The 26,376-nt window shown below is 38.5% G+C and overlaps 6 protein-coding genes across 6 annotated transcripts; 3 read left to right on the plus strand and 3 right to left on the minus strand.

The window, feature by feature from the left end:
- Positions 1-13,029: 13,029 nt before the first annotated feature.
- Aspvir_005201 (DEAD/DEAH box helicase) lies at positions 13,030-15,219 on the plus strand (the record flags this gene model as incomplete). The annotated part of the gene is made up of 9 exons (XM_043268420.1): positions 13,030-13,355; positions 13,410-13,467; positions 13,527-13,662; positions 13,724-14,084; positions 14,136-14,215; positions 14,267-14,418; positions 14,472-14,665; positions 14,719-14,867; positions 14,921-15,219. The coding sequence occupies 9 exons, from the start codon at positions 13,030-13,032 to the stop codon at positions 15,217-15,219; spliced, it is 1,755 nt and encodes a 584-aa protein (XP_043124355.1).
- A 768-nt stretch (positions 15,220-15,987) lies between these two features.
- Aspvir_005202 (polysaccharide deacetylase family protein) lies at positions 15,988-17,424 on the plus strand (the record flags this gene model as incomplete). Its single annotated transcript, XM_043268421.1, has 3 exons — positions 15,988-16,907; positions 16,956-17,041; positions 17,096-17,424. The coding sequence occupies 3 exons, from the start codon at positions 15,988-15,990 to the stop codon at positions 17,422-17,424; spliced, it is 1,335 nt and encodes a 444-aa protein (XP_043124356.1).
- A 342-nt stretch (positions 17,425-17,766) lies between these two features.
- Aspvir_005203 (glycosyltransferase family 31 protein) lies at positions 17,767-19,181 on the minus strand (the record flags this gene model as incomplete). Its single annotated transcript, XM_043268422.1, has 2 exons — positions 17,767-18,084; positions 18,150-19,181. The coding sequence occupies 2 exons, from the start codon at positions 19,179-19,181 to the stop codon at positions 17,767-17,769; spliced, it is 1,350 nt and encodes a 449-aa protein (XP_043124357.1).
- An 859-nt stretch (positions 19,182-20,040) lies between these two features.
- Positions 20,041-21,273, minus strand: Aspvir_005204 (phosphopantothenate--cysteine ligase CAB2; the record flags this gene model as incomplete). Its single annotated transcript, XM_043268423.1, has 1 exon — positions 20,041-21,273. One exon carries the CDS (start codon positions 21,271-21,273, stop codon positions 20,041-20,043), a length of 1,233 nt encoding a protein of 410 aa, XP_043124358.1.
- Positions 21,274-22,095: 822 nt separating this feature from the next.
- Aspvir_005205 (multidomain presynaptic cytomatrix related protein) lies at positions 22,096-23,708 on the minus strand (the record flags this gene model as incomplete). Its single annotated transcript, XM_043268424.1, has 7 exons — positions 22,096-22,211; positions 22,273-22,983; positions 23,052-23,108; positions 23,163-23,359; positions 23,423-23,432; positions 23,489-23,564; positions 23,619-23,708. 7 exons carry the CDS (start codon positions 23,706-23,708, stop codon positions 22,096-22,098), a joined length of 1,257 nt encoding a protein of 418 aa, XP_043124359.1.
- Positions 23,709-25,324: 1,616 nt separating this feature from the next.
- Aspvir_005206 (putative esterase/lipase) lies at positions 25,325-26,203 on the plus strand (the record flags this gene model as incomplete). The annotated part of the gene is made up of 1 exon (XM_043268425.1): positions 25,325-26,203. One exon carries the CDS (start codon positions 25,325-25,327, stop codon positions 26,201-26,203), a length of 879 nt encoding a protein of 292 aa, XP_043124360.1.
- Between the last annotated feature and the right edge of the window lie 173 nt (positions 26,204-26,376).

Consider the following 26,376-nt stretch of genomic DNA (forward strand, 5'->3'; position numbering starts at 1 on the left):
ATAAGATATTAAATATATATAGATAGTAATTATTACTATTAATCCAGCTCTATACCTACACACTAGTACTAGTAATTAGATAATTAACTCTAGAGCTACTAAATACTTTATTATAATATCTATAAACTTTATAGATAGCTTAAGGAAGCTATGCAAACAGGGAATTAAGATAGTAATAGGGTAAATTATATATTCTAATTTAATTAGAGATATTATCTTATATCTTATATATCTAGGTAGATATACTAGATATATTATTATTACTAATATTCTCTACATCCCTAAGATGGTAGTTAACCTTTTAGGCACTATTAGATTAGGCTATAAGGGTCTAGGAGTTAATCTTCTACTAGATAGTATTATTATTACTTACCTATTAGATAAAATAATTATTAGATATAGAGATATTATCTAGAATATCTATATTCTTTACCTTATAGGAAGCAACACCATAATTAAGGCTAATAAGCTAGTTAAACTAACTAAGCTAGATATACTATTTAAAATATAGCTAATAGTATTCCCTTACTACCCTAAGAGAGATAATAATTAACTATTCTCTTAGTAAGATTATATGCTGTAAGAAGATTATTGTTACAACACTAACACCGCCAGGCAGATGTTAGGGGCAGAATCAGAGGAACAACAAAGGCCAATCAATCTTTAGTCACCAAGGCCTTATAGAAGACAAGTTATATTATAATAATACCTAATTCAGCTATAAAGGTTATATAACTAACTACTATATACCTAACCTTAGTAATGGTAGATAGTAGATAGCTACCATCATAACTACCCTATAATAGTAGTAGGAATGATAGATAGCTATTATTATAACTACCCTATAATAGTAGTAAGAATAGTAGATAAAGAAGGAACTATATAAGGATACTTATTACTACTATATCTAAAGATCTTAGTTTAGTTCTTTATATTTAATAAAGATAACTTACTTAAGTATAAGTTTACTAATCTAATTTATTAATTACTCTCTTATTATTAAGAATATATTCTTAATAGGCCTTGCTTCTATCTCTACTATTATTATTCTTATTATCCTTAATCCTAGATAGGATTATTATACCTTTAGATTATATTAGATCTTAGTTAGATTATTATATCACATGACACTATATACCTAGGTTAATATATAGTAGGCTACCACAGAGGGTAGGCCTTAGATAAGTATTAGATATAGTCCAGGGACTATATCACCCCATTCCTAAAGTTATTAACTAGCAGAGAATAGTAGAGATAGATCCTAGGGTGTGATATATTAAATACTATATAGTATAAATTACTTTAGGAAGTTTAATTAATACTTAATATTAAATATTATAGTAAATAATACACCACAAACCCCTGCTAGCTTAAATATTAGTTAGGTAGGAACTCTATAGTAGTAAGTAGCTGCATAGCCTTAAATTATAGTAGAAGATCTAATAGGTAGGATTAAATAGCTCTAGGAGCATATTCTTAGATTAATATAATAGAATAAGACTCTAAATAGTTAATTAACAGCTAAGTCTGTTAAAGTTAGACCACTAGAACTATTTAACAGAAGTTAATCTAAGTTATAAGTATTTCTTATATAGTTAGATATATACCTCTAGATAAACCAAGAGAAACTTATTAATAAAGTAGATAAGGTCTTATTTACTATAACTTATCTAACCAGACTAGTATTTAATTAGTTTAAACCTTTTATTAGGGATTATCAGGAGCACACTAATAATAACTAAGCTAATAAAATAGATAAAATATTCACTAGTTATAATATATTTAAGAGATAGTTAGAGAATACTTTTAATAATATTAATAAAGAGCATAACACTAAGAGATAGCTATAGTAGCTTAAATAGATAGGATCTATAAGGGAATATATATTATAATTCTAATAGATTATATCCTACTTAAACTAGGATGAAGATATAAATATTATATAATTTAAAGAAGGCTTAAAACCAGATATCTAAGAAAAGCTAATTTAGATAGAGTAACTAGATAAGCTTAGTAGAATAATTAAATAAGTAGTTAAGATTAATAATAAATTATAAGATTTTTATATATATAAGAAGGAATAAAGTAATTAGAATATCTTTAGTAGCAGGCATACTATAAGTTATTAACTAAATAATAGAAGGCTAGCTTAGCCATAGAGCTAAGGATATATAGATCCTTATAGGCTATATCTAATAGAGTTAGATATAACATAATTAGTACTTTTTAGTAAGGAAAGAGAATAGTAATAATATAATAAGTTATATTTCTAGTATAGGAAACCTAGATATATATTAAAAGACTACAGATAATAACCCTAGCAGGGTTAGTAGAATAAAATAAAATAGCTTAGGATAATAGTAGAGTTCTATACTAGTAAAGAAGCTTATAACATAACTAGCACTATTATAGTTAAGAAAAGGAGTAATAAGTAGCTAAGAAAATTATTTAAAGAATATATAACTCTTAATAATAATAAGATTAAAAAGGAGCTTTAAGAGGAAGACTCTACTAAGTATAGAAGTATAAATAATAATTAGCCTATTAAAGACTTAAATATATTTATAGCCACTAATTAGAAATTATTAAATAGTAATAAAGATAGTCTTATTAATTAGGAGAATATTATACCTAGAGGGCCTATTCACTAATAGATAATACTTACTAATAGAGATTAGATTATTAGTTCTAATAAAGAAAAGACTAACTACAGAGAGCTAGATTAAGCAGATTTTCCTATAATAGATTAGACTATAATTAATTAACCTATTAATCTACTTAATAAAGAGTATAGAACTTAGTAGGTAAGCCTTAATCCTAATAAGGAGTAGTCCTATAAGATTCCTAAGATACCTTAAGATAATTCCCTAAAAGATAATAATAAAGTAGACTAACATGCTGCATAGCTATAATAGCTAGATAAGAAGTAGTTAGTAGAACTATAAGTATATTAATTAAATATATAGATCCTTAATAAAGTAAAATAAGGAGTGAAAGGATGCATCTACTAGAACCTAGAATACTAGACCTAAGTAGAGTTATAGGATAAGTATATATCTAGATATAATAGACATCCTCTATAGTATTAAAGATATAGACACTAGTTAAATAAATATTTCTATAAACTAAGAGAGGTATTAGAAAAGAGACTACTAGGACTATTTTATAGGAAATATAACTATATCTAGTATCTATATAAATATTTCTAAGGATACCTAAGATATTATAAAGTACTCTAGATAACTTATTATAGTAATAACTATAATATTCACTATAATAATAAGTATATAGTAAAGTTTTAGCTAGAGGTACTAACAGTTATGAAGGAAAATATTAATTATCTATATTAGAGACTTAAATACTCTTACAGGGGATATAGATAATATCTAGATTATAATATAATATATTAGATAGCATGTTTTAAGGACTAATATATAATATATTACTAAGGAAAGTTAGAGGAAGGATACTTCCTAGTACTAGTAAAAGATACTAGGCTACTAAAATAGGAGGATAAATACCCTTACCTTATAGCTATAGAAGTATAATATAGAAAGTACTTAAAACTCTAAGCTTATATTCTAAATTAACTAATCTAAGTAATAGTTAACTTAGGAGTAATAGGGAATTATATAAATCTAGGATTTATAGAGAAGCTAAGGCTTTTAGAAATTATAAAAGTAGTACCTGAACTAATTATAAATCTAAATAGAGAGAATTTAGGAACTCTCTTAATTATAACTAAGTTAGGGACTATACTAATAGTTATATTAGACTACTTTAAATAACTAAACTTTGATATTATACTAATAGGATAGTATAATATAGTGTTAGGAATTCTATAGCTTAGGAATTATAACCTAGTAATTAACTAGAAGATAGGAAGTCTTTAGTTTAACTATAAATATCTATAATAGGACTAGATTAAAGGGGAGACTAGGGCCTTATAGTATATTAGATTAAAGGAAAATAATAGTAATACTAAGTAGTTAAGAGGTAAATTAAGAAAAGTAGTACTTAACTAGAATATAATAGTAGTACTAGTAGTAATTAAATTATTATAATATATAGTAATAATAGAATTACTAGAATAGGCATCTAAGGATAGTAAAGAATATACTAAAATTATAATACTAGAGAGTAATAAGAATACCTAGAAAAGTAAAAATAAAGAAATAAGGTTTAGTTTAGAGACCTAGCAGATTTTAGTAGTAGCTAATTAGAGTATAGATAAGATTTATAATAATAACCCTAGAAGATGCTAGGAGATAGCTATTAAGATAGCTCTGCCTAAGGTATATTATAAGTTTAAGGACTTATTTAAATAACCTAAATAGTATAAACTACTAAAGTATAGAAAGCATAACCATAAGATCCTACTATTAGAAGGAAAATTACTAGCATGTAAGAAAATATACTAGATATTAGAGAAAGAATTAGTAATACTAAAGGAATATATTAATAAATAATTATAACTTAGGAAGATATAGCTATTAAACTTATTAGCAGGATATAGTATACTCTTTATACCTAAAAAAGATAGAGGTCTATAACTCTGTATAGACTATAGATAACTAAATATAATAATAATTAAGGATTATTACCCACTTCTATTAATCTATAAAATCTAAGATTAAATTTAAGGAGCTAAGTAGTTCACAAAATTAGATATTATAGATATATATAACTATATTTAGATTACAGAAGGTGATGAATAGAAAATAGCATTTAGAATAAAATATAGTTATTTTAAATACTTAGTAATACTATTTAGGCTTACTAACATGCTAATATTATTCTAAAGATTTATTAATAAAATACTACATAAATACCGCGACCTCTTTATAATAGTCTATTTAGATAATATCTTAGTCTTTAACTAAGAAGAGACAGAATATATAAAGTATATTAGAATAGTATTAAAGGAGCTCTAGGGAGCTAATATTAAGTTAAAACTAAAGAAATATAAATTTAGTATATAAGAGACTAAGTTCCTAGGACATTAGATATCCATAGAAGGGATCTACATGGATTAGAATAAGGTAAAGGTAATTATAGATTAGCCTTAACTAAAAAATATTAAGGAAGTCTAATAGTTTATTAAACTTATTAACTATTATTAATAATTTATTATAGGATATATAAATATTATATATACACTCTTTGTATTACTTAAGAAAGTAAAAGAGTTTAAATAGAATAAGGATTATAATAAAGTATTCTATAAAGTTAAAGAAAGAATTATAAAGGTACTAATCTTAGTATAATATAACCTAGAAAAAGAGATAATAATTAAAACTAATGCATTAGACTATGCAGTTAGAATAAGAATAATTTAACTAGAAGAGGATAGGAAACTATAGCTAGTGGTATTCTACTTATAAAAGTTAATTTAAGCAGAACTTAACTATAATATTTATAATAAGGAACTACTAGCTATAGTAGTAGTATTTAAAGTTTAGAGAGTCTACCTAGAAGGAGTAAAGCACACTATTATTATAAAGATAGACTATAAGAATCTCATATTCTTCATAATAACAAAAGAATTAATATAATATTAAGCTAGATAAGCTAAGATACTTTCACAGTATAATTTCAGAATTATATACTATAAAGGGATAGAAAATAGATAAGTAGATATACTTAGTTAATAACTAGATTATAAGCTTTAAGGAAAAATAATTAAACTAGTAATATTAAAGTAATAGGAAGATAGATTATTAGTATATAATTACTATATACTTATAGTAACTATTAAGTTAAAGAAAGATCTATTAATTTAGAAAATTATTAAAGAAATAAAAAAAGATAGGATTATTTAGGAGATGCTTAAAAATTCTATAGATAATAAATATCTTATAATAGATAAATAAGGATTAATCTACTTATAAGGACTTATCTATATACCTAAGTATATAAGAAGCAAGATTATTATAAAGTATTATAATAACCTAATATATAGGTATATAGGAACTAAGAAAATAGCTAAAGCTATTTTAAGAAATTATTACTTTCTAAATATAAGGAGAAAGGTACAGGGCTATATTTAGTAATATAAAACTTATATTAGAGATAAGCTAGCTAGACATTAACCTTATAGCAAGATATAATTACCAGAGATACTAAAGAAGTTATAGGAATAGATTACTATTAACTTTATTAGATCTTTACTAGAGTTAAAAGAGTATAATTACCTAATGATAGTTACTAACAGACTTATAAAATTTATCTATTTAATCCTAACTATAATAAATATAATAGCATCACAGCTTACAAGCCTGCTTATAGAATATATAATTATTAGTTATAGAATGCTATAATATATCACATTAGACAGAGATAAGCTATTTATATTAAAGTTTTAGTAATTATTAATAGATTTAATAGGAATTAAGTAAAGACTCATAACTGCATATTATCTATAGGCTAATAGATAGATAGAATAAATAAACTAGATAGTTAAGTAATATTTATAATATTATATAAATTACTAATAGGATGATTAGGTAGTTTACTTACTAATGATATAGTTTATATATAATAATGCTATTCACTTAATAATAGAAGAAACACCATTCTTTACTAACTATAGGTATAATCCTATATTAATTAGAGAACTATAGAATAAAGTACTAATAGTAGATAAAGCTATAGATTTAGTAAATACTATTAATTATTTAAGGACTTAACTTATAAGAGATATTAAGTTTATAAACCTTAGAATAGTATTATACTATAATAAGAAGCACAGGAGTACTCTAGATCTTAAAAAGGGGGGGAAAGTTTACCTACTCTATAGAAATATTAAAATAAAATAACTAAGTTAGAAACTAGATTATTAAAAAATTAGACCCTTTATTATTAAAGAATGAAAAGGGCTAGTTAATTATAAATTATAACTACTAAAAAGTATATTATAGATTTATCTAGTATTTTATATCTTATTATTAGAACCAGCACTAAAAAATACAAAAATCACTAAAAATATAGAAATTAGTAATAATATAGAACAGGAATATAAAGTTAAATAAATCCTAGATTATAAATAAGTTAGTGGAAAACCATACTATCTTATAAAGTAGAAAGACTATAATACCTTAGAAAATATATAGGAACCTATTAAGAACCTAATAGGCTACTACTAACTTATTTAGTAATATTACTTATAGAAAAGTTAACATTTACCTAGATTAAAGGATTATTCTATAACTAGGATAGACTAGGGCCACCTAATGCAGCAGTAAGGACAGCAGTATTATAGGTATTTATAAGCTAGTCTAACTCTTAGAAGTCTTCTAAGTTTAGAGGATCTTCTTTATTCAGATAATCTATTACTATAGTATTATAATCTAATATCTTTTTACTATAATTATCCAGAAATTTCCAGCAAGTTTTGAGATTCTTTAATTTAGTAAAAAGAATCTTAATTTAATTTTTAGTTTTATTAATTTATATAGTTAGAACATTATAATTATAATTTAGTTATTTCTATTCACCCTTACTGTGAAAGTGCTTTTTATATTATTAACTATAATAAGTATAGGAAGCATAGTTATAACTTTTAGAATCTATAATATAAGAAAGACTATAATAAAGATAGTATTTATATAGATTATTAATAAGAATACCATATCTCTTAATCTTATTAGCTTAGATACTAAATTTATAATAATAGTTATGCTTAGGCATTATGAAAAGCAGCATGGATAAGGAATAAGAAAAGGAGACTTATTAGAAGGGGGAGTAATAGCCTTATAAGTAAGTTTTAAGGATAAAATACTAGGAGGAGAGGAGATGATATTATAATACTAACACTACTAGGTAGATATTAGGGGCAGAATTAGAGGAATAATAAAGACTAATTAATCTTTAGTCACTAAGGCCTTGCAGAAGATAAGTTATATTATAATAATATCTAATTTAGCTATAAAGGTTATATAACTAACTACTATATACCTAACCTTAGTAATAGTAGATAGTAGATAGCTACCATCATAACTACCCTATAATAGTAATAGAAATAGTAGATAGCTACTATCATAACTACCCTATAATAGTAGTAAGAATAGTAGATAAAGGAGGAACTATATAAGAATACTTATTATTACTATATCTAGAGATCTTAGTTTAGTTCTTTATATTTAATAAAGATAACTTACTTAAGTATAAGTTTACTAGTCTAATTTATTAATTACTCTCTTATTATTAAGAATATATCCTTAATAGGCCTTGCTTCTATCTCTACTATTATTATTCTTATTATCCTTAATCCTAGATAGGATTATTATACCTTTGGATTACATTAGATCTTAGTTAGATTATTATATTATATAATGCTATATACCTAGGTTAGTATATAGTAGGCTACCACAGAGGGTAGGCCTTAGGTAAGTATCAGATATAGTCTAGGGACTATATCACCCTGTTCCTAAAGTTGTTAACTAGCAGAGAACAGCAGAGACGGATCCCAGGGTGTGATAATTATAAGTAAGCTAAGTAAGAATTAGTAAAACCTTATTTTAATATTAAAACTTATATCTAGACTAGATAAGAGGTCCTAAGTAAGTAATATATACTTATTTTAGATCTACTATATAATAATTATACTAGTATTTATATATTAAAGAAAGATAAGGTTAATTTAATAACTTAGCACTATTATTTTATATATTTATTAATTCCTAATATCATCTATATATCTAAAATAGTTAATAGAATAGATATTAAGGGACTATTAATTCCTAAGTATGCCTGTAAATCTTATATAGTAGCTAATATAATAGTCTATAAGGGGTATATTACTATATCTCCTATTAAGTAATATAGGGAGTATATCTTTATTAATATTAGTAGTAGCTATAATAATATACTAGATAACTATATTACTAGAGCTTACTACTAGATAATTATTATAGATTAATTTAATAGCTAGGTTACTATCTAATTACTTAAATATAGGCACTAAGTAATGCCACTTATTAAGCTCTTTATTAAAGAAGAAGAGTATATAGATATTAAGGTATAAATTATCTATACTAATAATAAAGAAGAGTTTATTAAGAAAGAGAATTAAGTATAGGCTAGAGCTAAATCTATTAAATAGAAATTTATAGTACTATATACTTATAGTTAGAACCCTATTACAGAATATCTTATGCATATAATATTAATAAAAGTTTATGCTATTATTAATGATAAAACTATTCTATATAAACTCTAGGGTAAAATTATAAAGAGAGTTATTCTAATTAAGAATATCTTACCTATTTAAGATAAGAATATAACTCTATATAAAATATACTTTAGTAAATATCTAGATGTCAGCTCTCTACAGATCTTAGGTTTAGTTAGATATCTTACTATTACTAATAAAATCAAATCTAAGTAGGGTATTATAAAGATTAATCTATATACTATTTACTGCTATTTAGTTAGCTATACTAGCTTAGGTAAGTAATATATTATTTAGATACTAGTAACTAATAAAGTTAAATATACCTATAATATTATTTTTAAAGAAGGAAGCAATCTAGATCTCTATAATAATCTAGATAATAATTATAGTAAATTTATTAATCTACTAGCCATTCCACCTACTAACTATAATCTAAATAAGGTTATTAGCAATGATAATTTAGATTAAGATATTATTAAAGGCTAGGATCTAACTATACCTAATCTATCTAGACTAGAGGACAGCATCCCTACACTATAAATATATATAGAGATAGGTCCTAGTATTACTAAGGATATTAACTTCCTGTATAGAGGTCTTTTTAGTAAGCTAGTAGAAGACCTTCTAGAATATTCCTAGCTAGAAGTAATTTAGCTTATAGAATAGGGGGTGCATTATATTAATACTAAGGCTATAAAAAGATATATATAGAATTATATTATTATTAGATATATATATATTAGTAATAATTATACTAATATTATTAAGCCTTCTTCCTTTTATAAGGTAATTAACTCTCCTAAAGTAGATAATTAGTAGAATACTATAAAAATAGAAATAGATAATCTTATTAAATAAGGTACCTAGGTGCTTAAGGCCCTACCTATTAGCTATAAGGCTATTAAGGGGTATTAGGTCTATAAGATTAAGATTAGTACTAATAATAAGATTATCTAATTTAAGGTAAGATAGATTACTAAAGACTATACCTAAATATCTAGAGTAGACTTTAACTAGATATTTTTCCCTACTATAAAGCTAGCTACTATCTACCTATTCTTTATACTTATAGCTATCTTAGGCTATTATTATATTAAGGCAGATATTAAGCTTACTTTCCTATAGGGTAAATTCTTTAATAGTAAAGTTATCTATATAAAGTAGCTACTAGGTTTTAATAATAAGTCTAGTTATATATATAGACTATTACTTTCTTTATATAGATTAAAGTAATCTATATATGCCTAGTATTTTATCTTCTATAGTAGAGTTACTAAAATTAGATTATAGCTATCTAAGATTAATAAATATCTTTTTTTTAATATCTATAGTGTGCTTCTTATCTTATATATTAATAATATAGAGATTACTAGACCCTCTAAGTAGATTACTAAGAGGGTGTATAAGGCTATTAGTAAACTATTTAATATTTTATTTATTAGTCTAGCTACCTATTATCTAGGCATGAAGATAGACCTAGATATTAAGAAAAGATAGATTAAGCTATCTTAATATACTTATTTTTAATATCTTATTAATATATTTAATCTATATTTAATTAAAACTATAGTAATACCTATAGAAGAAGGTACTTAGCTAGTTAAATTAGATAAGCTTATTAGATATAATCTTAAACTTAAAGAGAGATATAGAGTAGGAGTTAGCTTAGTTATATATCTAATACTATAGACTAGGCTAGATACTGCCTTTACTATTAGGAAGCTAGCTAGATATACTATAAATCCTAATAAATTATATTTTAAGTATCTTATTTATCTTATTTAATTCTTCTATTAGACCCTAGATATTAGAATTATCTATAAGCCTTATAATACAAAAGATATTATATATAAGCTAGGTATTATTATTAGCTATATTAATATAGATTATATAGGATATATTAATATATACTATTTAACTACTAGATATATCTTTATATTTAGTAATAGRCCTATYTTATARGCTTYTAAGCTATAATTARTTATCTCTTTATCTATATATAAGGCTAAATATATTACTATTATTTATATTATAAAGAAAGCTATCTAGCTTAYCTATCTYCTTAAAGATATTAGCTTTAATARTATATAYCCTATATAGATTAATACTAATARCTAGCCTRCTATAGACCTAGCCTATAATRCTTAATTCTATRYAYATAGTAAGTATATTAATATTAATTATTATTAGATTAGAGATATAATAGTTAAGAAGTAGGTCTTCCTATAGTATCTTTTAATAAATAAGATAATTATAGATCTTATAATAAAGCTACTTAATTATCTAAAGTTTAATTAATTCTTTAAGATACTAGGCTTAGCCTAGCAGAGCACTATAAATAGTAGATCTTAATACTATAATTATAGATTAACTACCTAATTAGGAAGTAGCTACAACCTTATTAATTAAATCTAGGGGTGTATAGCTATACTCAGTATAGTAGAGATCTAATTATATAATCTTACTTAGTAGATAGCTCCTTCCACTGTATAATAGTAAACATAGATTTATATACATAATGAATTAACAAAATATCTTCATATTCTGAACCTCTCTCTGCTCATTCTACAACATTCATGATTCACACAAGATTCCTTGTCTGTTATATTCAGGTCCAAGATAAGTCAAAGAATATGTAATGAAGATATTTGGAGGACTGGAAAGATGAATAGTAATGCTAATTGCTCTTCTCTCACCTGCAGGACTGAACACCATATTTGGGTTGCTCCCCTGTTTGCTGGAATACTACCTGGTAGAGACGCAAACAAGTCATAGGATCAGCTTTACGCGTGCGAGGAATACAGGCTGGGTTCTACTGGACTCTACAGTATTGAACTGCAGATCGGAATACTGTTGAGAAGAGCCAAAGACACTCTAACCCGCAGGTAAACGAAACAGAAGGCTACCTGCATATCAGATGCAGGTTGGCAACATTTGGAACAAGATCAACAGCTGTCCGATTTGGTTATCTATTCTCTCCATCCTTCTGCTGCCCTGAATTCTTCTATGTATCATACCGGTTGTCAGTGTAGCAGAAAAGACTTCTGGAAGCATCGACTATGGTGACTATGAGGAGCCGTAACGAGCCTTCTATTCCTCTATTCCCTTATATTCACAGTATTCCAGGATCGAGTACAGCGATTTGACTCCCACTCTTTGAATGATGCGGAGCTCACTGTGCTAACTATATTGCTAACTGACACATTGCTTCAACAACTTCCCTTACCTCCTCCAGGTGCTCCATATCTTATACTCTAGTAGTAGCTCTATCTTCTTTCAGCTTGCAATGCAGACAATCGCATTCAAACAGACACAGAGCGCCTGACAGAAGAAAGACCCGCATCACCAGGACGCATCAGGTTGGGTGACGGGTCCGCTTAGTCGGCGACTCTGCTCTCTACTATTCCGGTAGCTTCTGTAGCTTGTGTTTATTTTGATTTCTTCCATCTCCCATCCTTCTCTGAGAGAAATTTTATCTCTTTCTTTCCTCCTCTTCTATCCTCTGTGAACAAGCTCATACAGTGCTCTACTCTCTGTGTGGTGATCATCATCAGTCTCTTGATCGTCTTCTACCAGTACAGTAAGTGGTTTCTGCTAGGCGGGATTTCTCCCTTTGCTTTGTTTTGCTCAGTTGTTCCCTCTGTTCATATCTCACTTATCATCACCCTGTATCATCATTTCACACCCAGCGTGCATTGCTTCTCTTTCCCTGTGGCCAAGTCCTCTTCTCATATCTCGAGCAAGCATTGAGTGATTGGCCTCTTTGGTTGTGTTTTACAGAGATTCTCTGACAGCTTTGCGCGTTCAGGTTCCCGTACGCCTTCTGAATTCTAAATATCGATCCGCTTGTCAGAATGGATAGCTTCGATGTCACGGACATGAGCAATGCGCTCAAAGAAGTGACAGACGAAAAGATAAACAAAAACGTCGAAGCTTCCAATCTCGCTCGTGAGAAGGGATGGGTTCCACCCGAGCAGTACGACTACGCCAAGTACAACGCTGGTCCTGCTGAGAAGCCGGAAGAGGTCACTGAACAAAGTGAAATCCCCGAGTGGGCTGCCAAAGCTGCTAAGTATGAATGGAACGATGAGTTTGGTGATGTCGGTCCTCCCAACAAAGAACTCGAGGATATGTTGTTCCGTAACGAGTTCATCAATCGTGCCGGCCTCAAGATCGGCAAGTAAGTGAATGTCCTTCTTTAATCAATGAGTGCTTCCAGCTGACGTTTGTGAAGTCTGCAGAAGATCGATGTCATCGCTGAAAGTAGAGAGCGTCCTAACCCGGTCAAGAACGTAAGTTTGTTGCTATCCGCTATATCTGTAGTTCTGTACTCAGTATTGATGACTCCAAGTTTGATGACGCTGGTCTCCATCCCATCATGCGTGAGAACATTCGTCTGTGCAACTATGAGATCCCAACCCCTATCCAGGCCTACGCCATTCCAGCTGTTCTTACCGGTCATGATTTGATTGCCATAGCCCAGACGGGTGAGTACGAAAGCCCATACCCATCGTCTAACAAGGCTGAATAACAAAACCAATGAGTTAGGTTCTGGTAAAACGGCCGCTTTTCTGATTCCCGTGCTTTCCCAGCTTATGGGCAAGGCAAAAAAGCTGGCAGCCCCCCGTCCTAACTTGGCCAACGGCTTCGATCCTTCGGTCGATGCTGTTCGTGCCGAGCCACTGGTGCTTATCGTTGCTCCAACCAGAGAACTATCCACCCAGATTTTCGACGAGGCTCGTCGTCTATGCTATCGCTCTATGTTGCGTCCCTGTGTTGTTTATGGTGGCGCTCCCGTGCGTGAGCAGCGTGAGGAGCTCCAGAAGGGCTGTGACATCCTCATCGGTACCCCGGGCAGACTGCTTGACTTTATGGACAAGCCTCATGTCCTTTCCCTTCGCCGGGTCAAGTAAGTCGTATCCTCTTAATCATTTACTTACAAACTAATCGTTATTGTAAGGTATACCATCATCGATGAAGCCGATGAGCTTCTTCTCTCCGACTGGGAATCCGACTTTACCAAAATCATGTCTGGTGGTGGTATGAACCACTGTTTGTCCCTTTCTGGAATGTTATGCTGACATCCAGAAGACGTGAACGAGGATGCAGACCATCGTTACATGATGGTCTCTGCAACCTTCAACCGCGAATGTCGTCGTTTGGCCCGCAAATTCCTTGCGGAAGACCATGTTCGTATCCGCATTGGACGCCCTGGCAGCACCCATATAAACGTCGATCAGACCGTGAGTAATTCGAAGGCCCAATCCGAGATAGAAGCATTACTGAAAATGTATAGATCATCTATGCCGAGGATCACCTTAAAAAGCAATGCCTCTACGACCTTCTGCTGGCAATGCCGCCCTCACGTACCTTGATTTTTGTCAACACCAAGACCCAGGCCGATTTCCTGGATGACTTTTTATACAACATGGGTCTTCCGAGCACCTCTATCCATTCCGATCGGACTCAGCGCGAACGTGAGGATGCTCTGTGAGTTGACTTCTCTCCAAAGCAGCGAAAGCTAGTGCTAATCCGTCCAACAGGCGTTCCTTCCGTAGTGCTAGATGCCCTATCATGGTGGCCACTGGCGTCTCAGCCCGTGGACTGGACATCAAGAACGTTATGCACGTCGTCAACTTTGACCTCCCCAGTACCTCCCATGGTGGCATCACCGAGTACATTCATCGTATTGGTGAGCACATCACTCTCGTACATTATGTTGGGCTGTCAGCTAACGGTGCACAGGACGTACTGCACGCATTGGAAACGAAGGTCTTGCAACCTCTTTCTACAATGACAGAAACTCCGATATTGCGCCCGATCTCGTGAAGATCCTGATTGAAAGCGGCCAGAAAGTCCCCGATTTCCTTGAGTCTTACAAGCCTGCCGATGCGGTGGTGAAGTTCGACGACGATACAGATGATGAGGCTGCCGATGGGGACGACAACGGGAACACCAACAACGATGATGCCGGAGCTGGCTGGGGTGACATTCCCATGGAATCCTCCAACGACGATGCCCCTGTCTCTACCGGCTGGGAGTGATTTGAGGAAGAGGTCCACCCTTTCTTGACCCTCTCTGTCTCTCGCTGGGGCTGTCGCGCGGTTGATCTTGCGCTTGATGGGTGACTGAGACTGGGTAGGAGTCTCTGGCTGGATTCCTGTCCCTTGACGCTTTGATCAGGCAAGGGAATGGCTGACGCCGCTCGATCTCATACCTTCAGTGCGGAGCAGGGTTCTCTGCACTGTAGGGTACATTCCTCTTGCTTTTCCATAGTATGGTAGTCTATTACTGGCAGGCTGTCTTTTTGGACCTTGGCCATGCCTCGGAAGTTCAGTGGAGATCATTGATGGATTATCTTCCAACTCTGACCTTTGGGGGGTACGATGATAAATCTGTTTAGATTTTCGCGGAATTTTCGAGGAGTCTAGGGACCGTCAAAGGATGGCTAGCTAGTATCTTGTTCGGACAGACCATATTTTGATGAATAATGACTTGACTTATTTTGATATTTGTGATTCAACCTCCGTAGATTCGCTCCAAGTATGGCGTAAGGTTTCTCCAGTGAGGAGGGGAGCGCAACTCCCTTTCTGCGGCATAAGGTAGTTGGCTCTTTCCTTTCTCGTAGATGCACACCAACAAGACGCAGTCATTGCAATTCCTCCTGGTCGTTTCTCCATCCTCCACAGTCCTAGGATATCATACTTCTTATCCCGAGTGCCTGTTCGGACTCAGGAACTTCGAGCATCATTACCTATCCTTTGAGAAGCGCTCAGTACTTTAATCCCAGAACATCATCTTCAGTGGCCGCGATGGATCTGCAGGGCCATCTCAAACGGACCAGGCTGATATGCATATTCTCCCTAATCAGTCTGGTTATTGCCAGCCCATCGATCACATCTACCCAGAACACGAATATTTCTCCATGCCAGCAGTATGCCGAACTGCAGTCGAACGACAACACCCGCAACACCAGGAAAGTGTCTCTGCTTAATGGACTAGACCACCGATCACCGCTCGTCATAGATACTTTCAACGACGCATTGCGGAACAATCTCGGATTCTGGCACGGTGCAGGAGAAGGTCTACCCATTGAGTATGGCGACGGTTACGTGAGATTCTTCCCAACAGACCCCGACCACAACTATCACACTCAGCTAGCGGCAGCGGAATGCTTCAGTTTCCTCCCCTACAGCGACCAGTACCTTCATATTGTGTTTTCGGGGACAAACAAGTTCAGCATCTCGCTCAACCAGAACAATGAGAACTGCGACCCTTATCGGAAACCATACCCCGAGACGTGGGATTCAGTGGAGGCGGCCAGGTATACCAGTGGCAATGAGATATACGTGCCTCTTTCACATTTCCACATTGATCAATCCAGGGTCTTGTCGGTGTCCTTCAATGGATTCTACTCCAAGGAAAGCTTGACATTATACAAGGTGGAAATTGTGCCGGAGCTTCCAATGGGTCTTCGAGTACCAAACAGGCTAGCCAACGGTAGGATGGTTCTTAGATGCACAAGGCCCAATTCCTTTGCTTTTGGCATAGACGATGGGCAACCGCGCTTTGCTCAGGAGGTCATGAATATCCTGGAGAAGGAGAACATTCTGGTGACTTTCTTCGTTGTCGGAGCGGGACTCCGAGATGAGGAGACCAATTTCACACAAGTGTACCGGGAAATGCTAAGGAGAGGTCATCAGATCGCCCTTCACTCTAATACACACCGAAAGTGAGCTCCCTTGCTAAACCTGTTTACCAGCGCTGACAACGGCGAAAGGATGGAAGGTTTGGAAGCCATCGAAGACATCGACGATGAAATCATCAGGAATATCCGAGCGTTCAGGAGTTTCCTGGGAGTTGAGTGTATGTGGCCCTGTACGAAGCTTTGGTCTAATCCGTCAACTAAGCCTTGAGCAGCTCGCTACTTCCGGCCACCATTTGGAACAATTGGCTCCAGAACCCGCCAACGGCTTGCAGTGCATACGTCCAATCCTCAGATCGTCAACTGGAGTGTGGACATTGAGGACTGGCTCTGGGGTGACACGGAAACTCCGGAGAGACAGCTGGAGGCTTTCTATCGAGATGTGAGGCGTGGGGGAAACCTGGCTGTGATGCATTACCTGAAGCCGAGCACGGTCAAGTATTTTCCACACGTTATTCGCTTTGTCAAGGCAATGAACTTGACCATCATGCGGATCGACCAGTGCCTTGAGGACCCTAGCAGTCCACCACTGAGGGTAGGTTGACCGCGAGATCCAGCCCTTAGTGTTTTGCTGCTCATAGGGCACACGTCATGTTTTCGGACACAAACCAGGCTTTGAAATAAAGATTGTATACAGTTGCGAACGAGGAAATGGAACGAAAAATCGATTCAATCAAGAGTATGCCTGTAATGGAAAGAGTATAGTGTAACCTGTTGAACCCAATGCTTTACCACCAGAGACGCCTGCCCAATGTATAATCTGACGCTGTGCAAGAGAGCTAAGATAAGAGCAAGCACGAGAAGCTAGAGAATACAGACTCTAGTGATACAGGAATATTCAAGATGATAGGCTCAGCCTTTACCATCTCATCGCCATGCTGTCGGATCATAGACCGAAATCTGGCTTCGGACATGAAGGCGCCGACTCCACCATCCTCTCGATCCGCTTCATGACCCAGCCCGATCGCACGGCGTTGTTCTCCACACCAAGCCTAGGCGTCTTGCCGGTGAAACAGGAGCCCGCGCGAAGTGCGAATTGGACACAGGCGGGATCATTGAGACAGATAGACTGGCATTCATGGAATGAGTCGACGGAGGCGTGTTCCTCCCCGGAGAGATTATCCCAACCGTCGCGGACGTTGGAGAGTTCGGGGTAAATGAGCTCTTTGAAGGCGTCTGAGTGTAGAAGGAGGCGTTTGTGGGACTAGGAAAGCCATTAATCATTTGTTCGTCTGTATTGAGCATTGCAACGGCGAGGAGTGATCTTACCTTCCATCGTCGCTGCTCGAGTTCCCACAGGTTTCGGATGTCACGTGGGGAGAGATGATGGAACGCGACAGCGGGGAAGCACCACGGCTCGCGGTAGAACTCTTTAGTCAAGGGATCGAGCTCGCCGATGTTAGAGTTTTGCAGGATAGGCCAAGAATACGTTAGTGGGACGCCGGCGTCCAACAGGACCTTGCCGAGGACGCAGTCGCCGGCCCATTGCTCGTCGGTGTACATGTCGAGCTCGACGCTGCGGCCGGCGTACTCGTCGGCCGCGAGCTGCAGGGCAGGCCGGGAGATGATGAAGCCCGACCCGCCGTGCGCGAAGATGTCGTCCGCGATCTGGGTCTCGGTGCCGATGTAGAGCGGCTTCTGGGGGTCGTAGTTCGACAGCCATTCCAGCAACGTGGGCCAGGCGAAGTAGGTGTCGGCCTCCATGAAGACGTACCACTTTGCGTCGTTCTTGTAGCGTAACGTCTCCTGGACCATGGGGAGGAATTTCCACTTGTCCAGTTTCCAGCCCGGGTTGTTGGGTTTCCCAATGGCTGAGTTGGCCTCGTCGGCGAAATCCTGCGTTCCCAGACCCTTTCTGCCGAGCTTCTGCAACCGGTTGTAGAGGTCGAAGTCGGGAACTGTACGTTTCACCTCGGGATCCATGTTGCGTAAGACATCGTTTATGCGCACGCCAGCGATTTCTTCCTCGAAGTCGGAGAAGATCACGTAGTTGGGGATGCAGCGGAGGGTCGTCTCGAAGTGCACGGGGACTTTGTCTAGGGCTTCAGTCACGCCGGTCTTCATCACCACCAAAACATCTTCGATGCCGGGAAGGAGGGGGCAATCGGAAAGAGTGTCCGGCTTCTGTTTGGGTTGTTGATGCTGCGTTGGCAACTGCTGCTGTAAGTTGCTGCGGACGGTCGACAACGGTCGCGGGAGGTCTTGTCTGGTCGAAATGAAGTGGTATATAAGGAACAGCCCGAGCACCGCAGAGATCAGGGTGATGCGCCGACGGTAACGGAGCGGAATGAGCATTCTCATGAGTGCAGCCGAAGCTGAGAGGGTTGGAGGAGGTTAAGTTGTAGACGTCGTGTGGAGGAGATTCAGTTCGAGTGAAGGATGAAGCGAAGGAGCGCTAGTAACAACGAGCGCTCAACTTGACACAGACACTCTTGATCATCATCGGTCTTGCCGTTAGTCTGTCCTCATATCTTCTCTCGACTTCAGACCTTAGTCTGAGTGATCAATATTGTCGGATCAGTCGCGGGAGTTTAGGGAGGAGGCGGAAGAAAGAAAAGAGACAAGGCGGAACAGGTGACGGCACTCGCACGTTTTCAAGCAGCAGCTTCAGACGGTACCTAGGTAGGTTGAGAAGATGAAAAACAACGTAGTAGCAAAAAGGATTGGCCCACCGACAGTAAGAAGATCTAAGCAACCGTCAATGACGCGTATGTGTTGGGTTCCCGCCAGTTGAAGCCTGAACCCCCCTAGGGAAAAACCGTGGAGTCAGCGTTAGTTGCTTTTTTTAAGGATATTATCTGCCACGCTGTGAAACTGTCAGAAGGCTTGATTTAGGCACAGCCTGTCATCTATCTCTCTTCTTCATTATATGCCACATGCAACCCTGTTGTGCTCCCCTAGTATAAATGTACCGTGAAACGTCGCCCGGACAGACTGTGGAATGTTGACTCGAAACCAAAGCAACCAGAGCTAAATTGCCAAATTCATCGATTGTATGGGGCAGATCGTCGACGCCAAGCACTTGACAAGGATGACCAGAGACTACTTAGTAAGGAGCAATGGTATCAAGTTATAAAGTCGACATTGACATTAACATTTCATCGGGAGGATATCTATAGACTATGAATTGTTATTGTTGTTGTGGTGACATCTTTAGGTATCATGGCTGTTGTTTTGCCTGTTGTTTGGCGATCATGTTCGAGTGCAGCTTCACCAACTCAGGGATGATCAGACTCTCAATCTCCACACCATCCGCAGTGCTAACACTTGCTGGTTTCAGCTCATTGTCCTCTCGGGCTTCCCCACTGGGACGGTTCGCCAACTCGCCCGCTTTTCTTGCCTCTGCCAGGCCCACCTGCTCTTCCGCACCAGAGATACTCTTGCTACGTCTCGACTTGGGAACCCGAATCCAGCGCTCGTAGGGAGGATCTCGCGTCACAAAGACGACTTCCCATTTACGTGTGGAGAGAAGGTTGCCGATAACCAGATGGTGTGAGTACCGCTTCAGCGCCGTCTGCGCCTTGTATACAAGCAGATTGGGATCAGTTTCCAGCTTGAAGGAGACAACCATACTTCCATCCGGCGCCCAGCCGTCCACCAGTCGATGCAGGAACTTGGGCACCGGGTCCAGACCGATCACGAGTTTCTTGCTGTTTCCTGCCTGGGTTTCGAGCCCACCTGTGTATATTTCCGATCCCGCGACCGAAGTTGAATTGTCCAGGTGTGCGGGCAGCTCGGAGGACTGGATCTTGTGCTCTGCCATCCGCTCTCGAGGAATGAAGAAGTCGCTGACGGCCGCGGCTAGGTAGAATAATGCATTGGATCCCAGTGGTCTCATCAACTGGGCTAGCATTCGCAACTCGAACAAGTACTCTGAAATCGTGGTAAATGGCAGAAGCAACAACAAATTGTTTTGTTTGGCATAGCGGTATTTCCGCAGAACGTCACGCATCTGGTCCTGATATTCACTGCGCACCATTATAGGACCGTGGCCTGGATTGGCAGATTCTGACGAGGTGGATGGCGGCGCCTCATCCATGAAGTCCAAGAAGCAGTTCGTCGAGTGGCTATAGTGCCGTGAATATGGTAGCAGACTGAATTGCCGGTGAAGGAAAATCACCGCGTAGCCTTCTTGGAGAAAATACTCGGCGGAAGTTGCACCTCTGGTTCCAGCTGAGAAGTTGTCTATAAATCGCACCGTTTGGTTTTCGAGGGGCACAGTTGTGCCTCCGGAGGTAACCAGGACCACCCGCCTGTTCGCTTCGGTGTGATATTCGATGAAAGCTCTGGCAAGGGCTTCATGTTTCGGGAGGTTCTTAGGAGGTGGGTAGTTGTTGAAATAGACAGACTCTTGCTCTGCAGGCGTCATTTCCTCTGTTGTCGCTGCCGCCATTGTCAATCGGCTTCTCTGTGAAACTGCTCCAATTCTTCCAATGGCTATTGATCGCACGGCACACTATAGCTAAGAAACCAATCTCGTTTAAGCTGTGCAAAGCAGGCCAATTAACTTCAATTAAGGCCCCTAAGACCTCAAATATGATTTCGGGCTGATGTTGACCGAGAGCGCTCAACTCGATACGATATCGTAATGAACGAATACGGTCCGATGGAATGAATAAAAAGGAATCAGAAACAACCCAGAGTGCTCGAAGGGTACCTGTTATTGTCGCTGCCTGGATGGGACTCTGTTCCTCAACCACCAGAGAAATCAGTTAGCCTGAGCGGGTGACAGGTCCCCCAACAGGATACCCCTCCATTTATCCGACATCAAGTGATCAGTAATGTACCTGGTAGACTTCCAATCCTGTCGCCGAAACTTGTTATGTGCCAATCTCTAAATACCCACAAGCCGAGCTTCAGACGACTGTAGGTAAGAAATATGACCTGTCAATTTGCCGGTACTGCAGAACACGGAGATAAGTTGTCGGCTTCTCAGCTGCTTGCGCCGAGGCTGGTGATCTGAGGGCTTCGGCTTCTCTTCTCACCGCCTTTGGAGCACCCCCAACTGACGTCAGCTGGCTGCGCATTCACGTGATAGGCTCTCAAAACATTCAAGCAATTAAGGTAGGGAGAGTTGGTAGAAGTGTTTCAATTCATGATAGGCATCAAGCCAGCGTCTAGTGGCATGTCACGCGGGAGCTGGAAACAAGCCCATTCAACTATTGTATTCCAATCTAGCCCGACAGCACACAATGTCCAGCCTGGAGCATTCCATTTACAGATAGCGGCTTCGTAGCGCTTGACTGATAGTGCTCATGCGGCTTGCCATTCCTCCGTGTTGCATGTTACTCAGTAGGGCCTCTTCAAGTGCCGACTGTGTGACGCTGGCATCTGCTCAGGCAATAGTTAGGAGCGAACACTCAAAATTGTAATGGAATCCGATCGAGCTTACCGTCGAGATCACTGAAACTACTTCCCATGCTAGGTGTATCGCTAGCGTCCTTCCCGGAAGCAATCGATCTCCGAGGACTTGATCGGGTTTGTTCTGCTGTCCTTTGGGGGCCGAAAGCTCCACCTGATTGATGCAAGATCCGACGACTGTCTCCTTGCCGTAAAGGAACAGGGGCTCCGGAGCTGACAGAGCTTGTTGACGACTCTGCTGTGATTGGCTTTCTTGTGATGCTTTCTTGTTCTGACAAGCGCCTCCGCTGCGCCGCGGCATGCTCTGCTTCCAAACGAAGTGTGGCATTCAGGTCTTGTCGGGAGGGCTCACGTCGAGCCTCTTCCGACTCACGAGCCAAAGGCAAGAAGGCGGGCGATTCATCTTCGTCTTCGTCTTCTTCTTCATCTCTCAGACCGGGCCGATGAGTCGAGAGCTTGCCAAAGCGCTTAAACCGTGGCCCTGTCCTGCTGAGCATAACATCGTCGTCGGAGTCTGATTCCGACGACGAAACTGAGGAGAGGTCTTCTTCCTCAAGCGTAGGAGACTTTTGTAGCAAGGCCTGCACAGCTTGCTCCTTTTTATTTATCGAAGGTCGTCGTCCATATCCCTCCCATTTAGTATCTTTTGTGTCAGCTGGTGGCGTTTCGTTTCGAGACGTCTCTCTTTGACTCTTTAGTTGGTTAATGGTGGATGTAGAGCTCGTACGGCGTGGACCTGGCGCTGTGTTCGTCAGATGGGCATCAATCATCGAACCTTTACTGACGACAAGCAGTAGGGACAAAACTTACTCCGTTGCGGCAAGGTATCCTTTGGCTGTGAAACAAGACGAGATGGGGCACGTTGACCTTGAGCAGATCTTAACCGTACTGTTCCTAGTAGTGAGTCCCAAAAGAACGTACCTGCACCAGAAATGCCTTTGGGCTGTTGGCCTCCTAGAGCTGCGCTCCCGGTCATGGAACCAGGTGCCGGAGACGGGGAAGTAGAGTGCGTATTACCAACTTTGCGCATTTGGGCGCGGACTTGCGATAGCTGCCGGTCATAAAGCCATGCTGCCTGCTGGAGGAGAAACTGAAGTGTGACATCGAAACTATCTGCTCTGGAAGCAGTCAGTTTGTTAGCACGCGTTGATCATGGACGTTTACATTGTCTGGAGACGTACAGTGCTTTCCCTATAAGAGAATTAGTATGATAATACTTTTGACAAAAGTTGACAGGAATACCTCACAGTCTATGTCATCCCCTTTGGCCGGACGTGAGAGAATATCCCAAAGTGCCTGGTCCTTGGCAGCGTTCCATTCCACCTGTGAGAGTCAGTAGATAGTCGGAGAGTAAGCTTGATCAGCGTCGGCACTTGCAGGAGGAGGGTCCACAAAGTCCCCTCTGGGAAATGGAAGACGGATGAAGACAGTGAATCTAGTATCTCCAGCTTGATGATGGAAGGCCATTCTTCTGCGAGTCCGATCCGTATGCAGTAAATACAAGGAGCAAAGGAAAATGATTCGTTATTAGTTCATGTACTATTCAGCATTCGCTGTATTAAGCGGCGATAAGCAAGTTATATCTTCTTTCATGTGAGAATTTAAATGCGATAAGATAGTGGGGGATATCTAGGATGACCTTGAGTATACGGAGTACCTTAGACTGATGGCGATGAAACAGAAGAGATGACGGAAGTGTTGCCATTCCCGTGCAATTGGGTGCGTTGCGATAGAAGGGTTGGGGTGTGCTTGGAAAGCGTTTGGTACCAGGGAAGACCAGTCTTGGCTGCAGACCTACAGAGCAATGCTAATTCCACCGCGTCGCGTGACATGCACACATGAGCCAACATTCATCCTGATATCGTGGCCTCAGGCAACTACGAGCACTATCTCCCTATCTCCCTATACACGTAGGTAGCGGGCAGTACTCTGCCTTTATCTCATGCCGCCTGGACTAAGCTACGGCCTAATTTGGAAATTGTTGCGATTTTTGACAGACAACGATGGCTCCACTTCGCAACGACGTTCCTGATGCCTGGGCATTTCAATAGGGGATTTCCTGTATCCACTGGGCCGGACCACGAGGCATGGCATCGGTTTCTGATGGAAGCCGGTATAAACCGGTCACCTACCTTCCCATGGTGGCCCTGTTCCGATTGAAAGCTGATGGTGGTCTAGGGGACCAACAAACACTAGGAGGGTGACAGGGTCTCCCTGAATATTCTTTTAGGAAGAAAGCCTGAGCTTTCTGGACATCTTCTAAGAAGAGAGCTGAGCTACATCAATCTAACGCGCCTTTGGCCGGGGATTGATTATTGGGCTATCACTTAACTGGTTAGTAGTGACTCTCCTGCCCACAATTGGGGAGGCAGATATCCCGAATTCCCGATGGGGGAACATCTACGAGTACTGTACAATAACCCACAAACATCCTAGGTTATTAATACCTAGATAGGGAGTAAGGAGCGGAGCAAGATATATAGCCAACGGCCTCCAGCGTCTACGCTTGTCAGGGTGTAGCATCCTGAGTGATTCTCAACAGCCACGCGCTCACATGGCACTGGACTCTGCTATTCAACATGGTGGAGCTGATGGAATGACGAAGCAAAAGCTTGGAATGCTGGATTTACCCGAAGTGCGCCAATGCGATTTGCGCAATCTCATAGGCAGAATGATTTTCGTAGAATCTCGACTATTGTACCTAGTCTAATCCTGTGCAATGGATTCCAATCATTTAGTCGGCACCTGACATCGCGCAGACTTGAGGTCATGTTAAAAGAGTATAGATGAATGCCTCGGTAGTCGTTAGCCCTCTAAAGTACCTTGTGGTTGGCAATAATGATACTCTGGTGAACTACAGCACATAGTGGAGTCAGCTCGATATTACCTATATTTTACCAGCAGCACCGCATTCAAGCATCATAGCAGAGGTGATGAAGCACCCTGTTTCCAATACATTCTCCCCCCCTATCGTCGGCAATTAACGTGAAGTGTTCAAGTCCGGAAATTGTCTATGTCCCTATCGAGAACGTAACTGTCCTTCCCGCCGTCTCCATTACCAGAGTTTTTATCTCAATTAATTAATGTTTTACCTAATATACATCTACCGCAAATTATTGGCGGTGCTCATCAGAGTTGTTGCCACCCGCGGCAAGCGTATCTCTGCAAATCCGGATGATGTCCTTCAGATAAAGTCGCGAGACGCGGGCAGATATTTGAGAGCTCACATCTATCGGCCAGCAACTGCGCTGTCGCCATCGCCTGTCCTCATCAATTTCCACGGGAGCGGGTTCTTGTTACCGCTTCACGGAAGCGACGACGAATTCTGTCGGCAAGTCAGTCGAGAGACAGAATATACAGTGTTGGACGTCCAATACCGTCTGGCGCCAGAACATCCGTTTCCAGCGGCGCTTAACGACGTGGAGGATGCGGTCAACTGGGTACTGCAACAGCCAGACGAGTTCGATTTGACTCGAGTGGCTATCTCCGGGTTCAGCGCTGGAGGGAATCTCGCGATTGTGGCAGCTTCGGTCCTCTTCCCACGAGGGACATTTCGATCTGTCCTCGCATTCTACCCTCCGCTCGATTTGTACACAGACCCGGGAGTCAAAAGCCCGCCGGATCCCGCAGGGAAGCCTATGCCTACACCTCTGAGTCGGTTGTTCGACAAGTGCTACATCCCGTCCGCATACGATGCCAGAGACCCACGTATTTCACCATGCTATGCGGAGCCTGAGAGGTTTCCAGATCGTGTTCTTGTTGTGACAGCGGCTGGCGACAGCCTGGCTCGTGAAGCTGAAGCCCTCGCTTCAAAGATAGACAAACTGCCTGGTCGTCAGGTCGTGTGCCAGAGAATGCAAGGTTGCAATCATGCCTGGGACAAAAGTGCTCTTCCGGGAACCATCCAAGGCAATGCCAAAGAAAAAGCCTACGCCATGGCCGTTGCAATGTTGATGCGCTAAGTGGCCCGGTCAATGGTCTTCCACGTGGCGTGATCCACAATCTCATTTGCCTCTCCCTTTTAGTGATGCTCTTGGCCACATGCGGACTTGCAAGTGTTGGAATTTGGAAGTCAAGAACATCGATTAGATAGCTGATGGCTCAGGCTCTGCTCTTACCAAATATCAGTATTTCC

Source organism: Aspergillus viridinutans (assembly GCF_018404265.1).
Source record: "Aspergillus viridinutans IFM 47045 DNA, scaffold_3, whole genome shotgun sequence".
Taxonomy (NCBI): domain Eukaryota; kingdom Fungi; phylum Ascomycota; class Eurotiomycetes; order Eurotiales; family Aspergillaceae; genus Aspergillus; species Aspergillus viridinutans.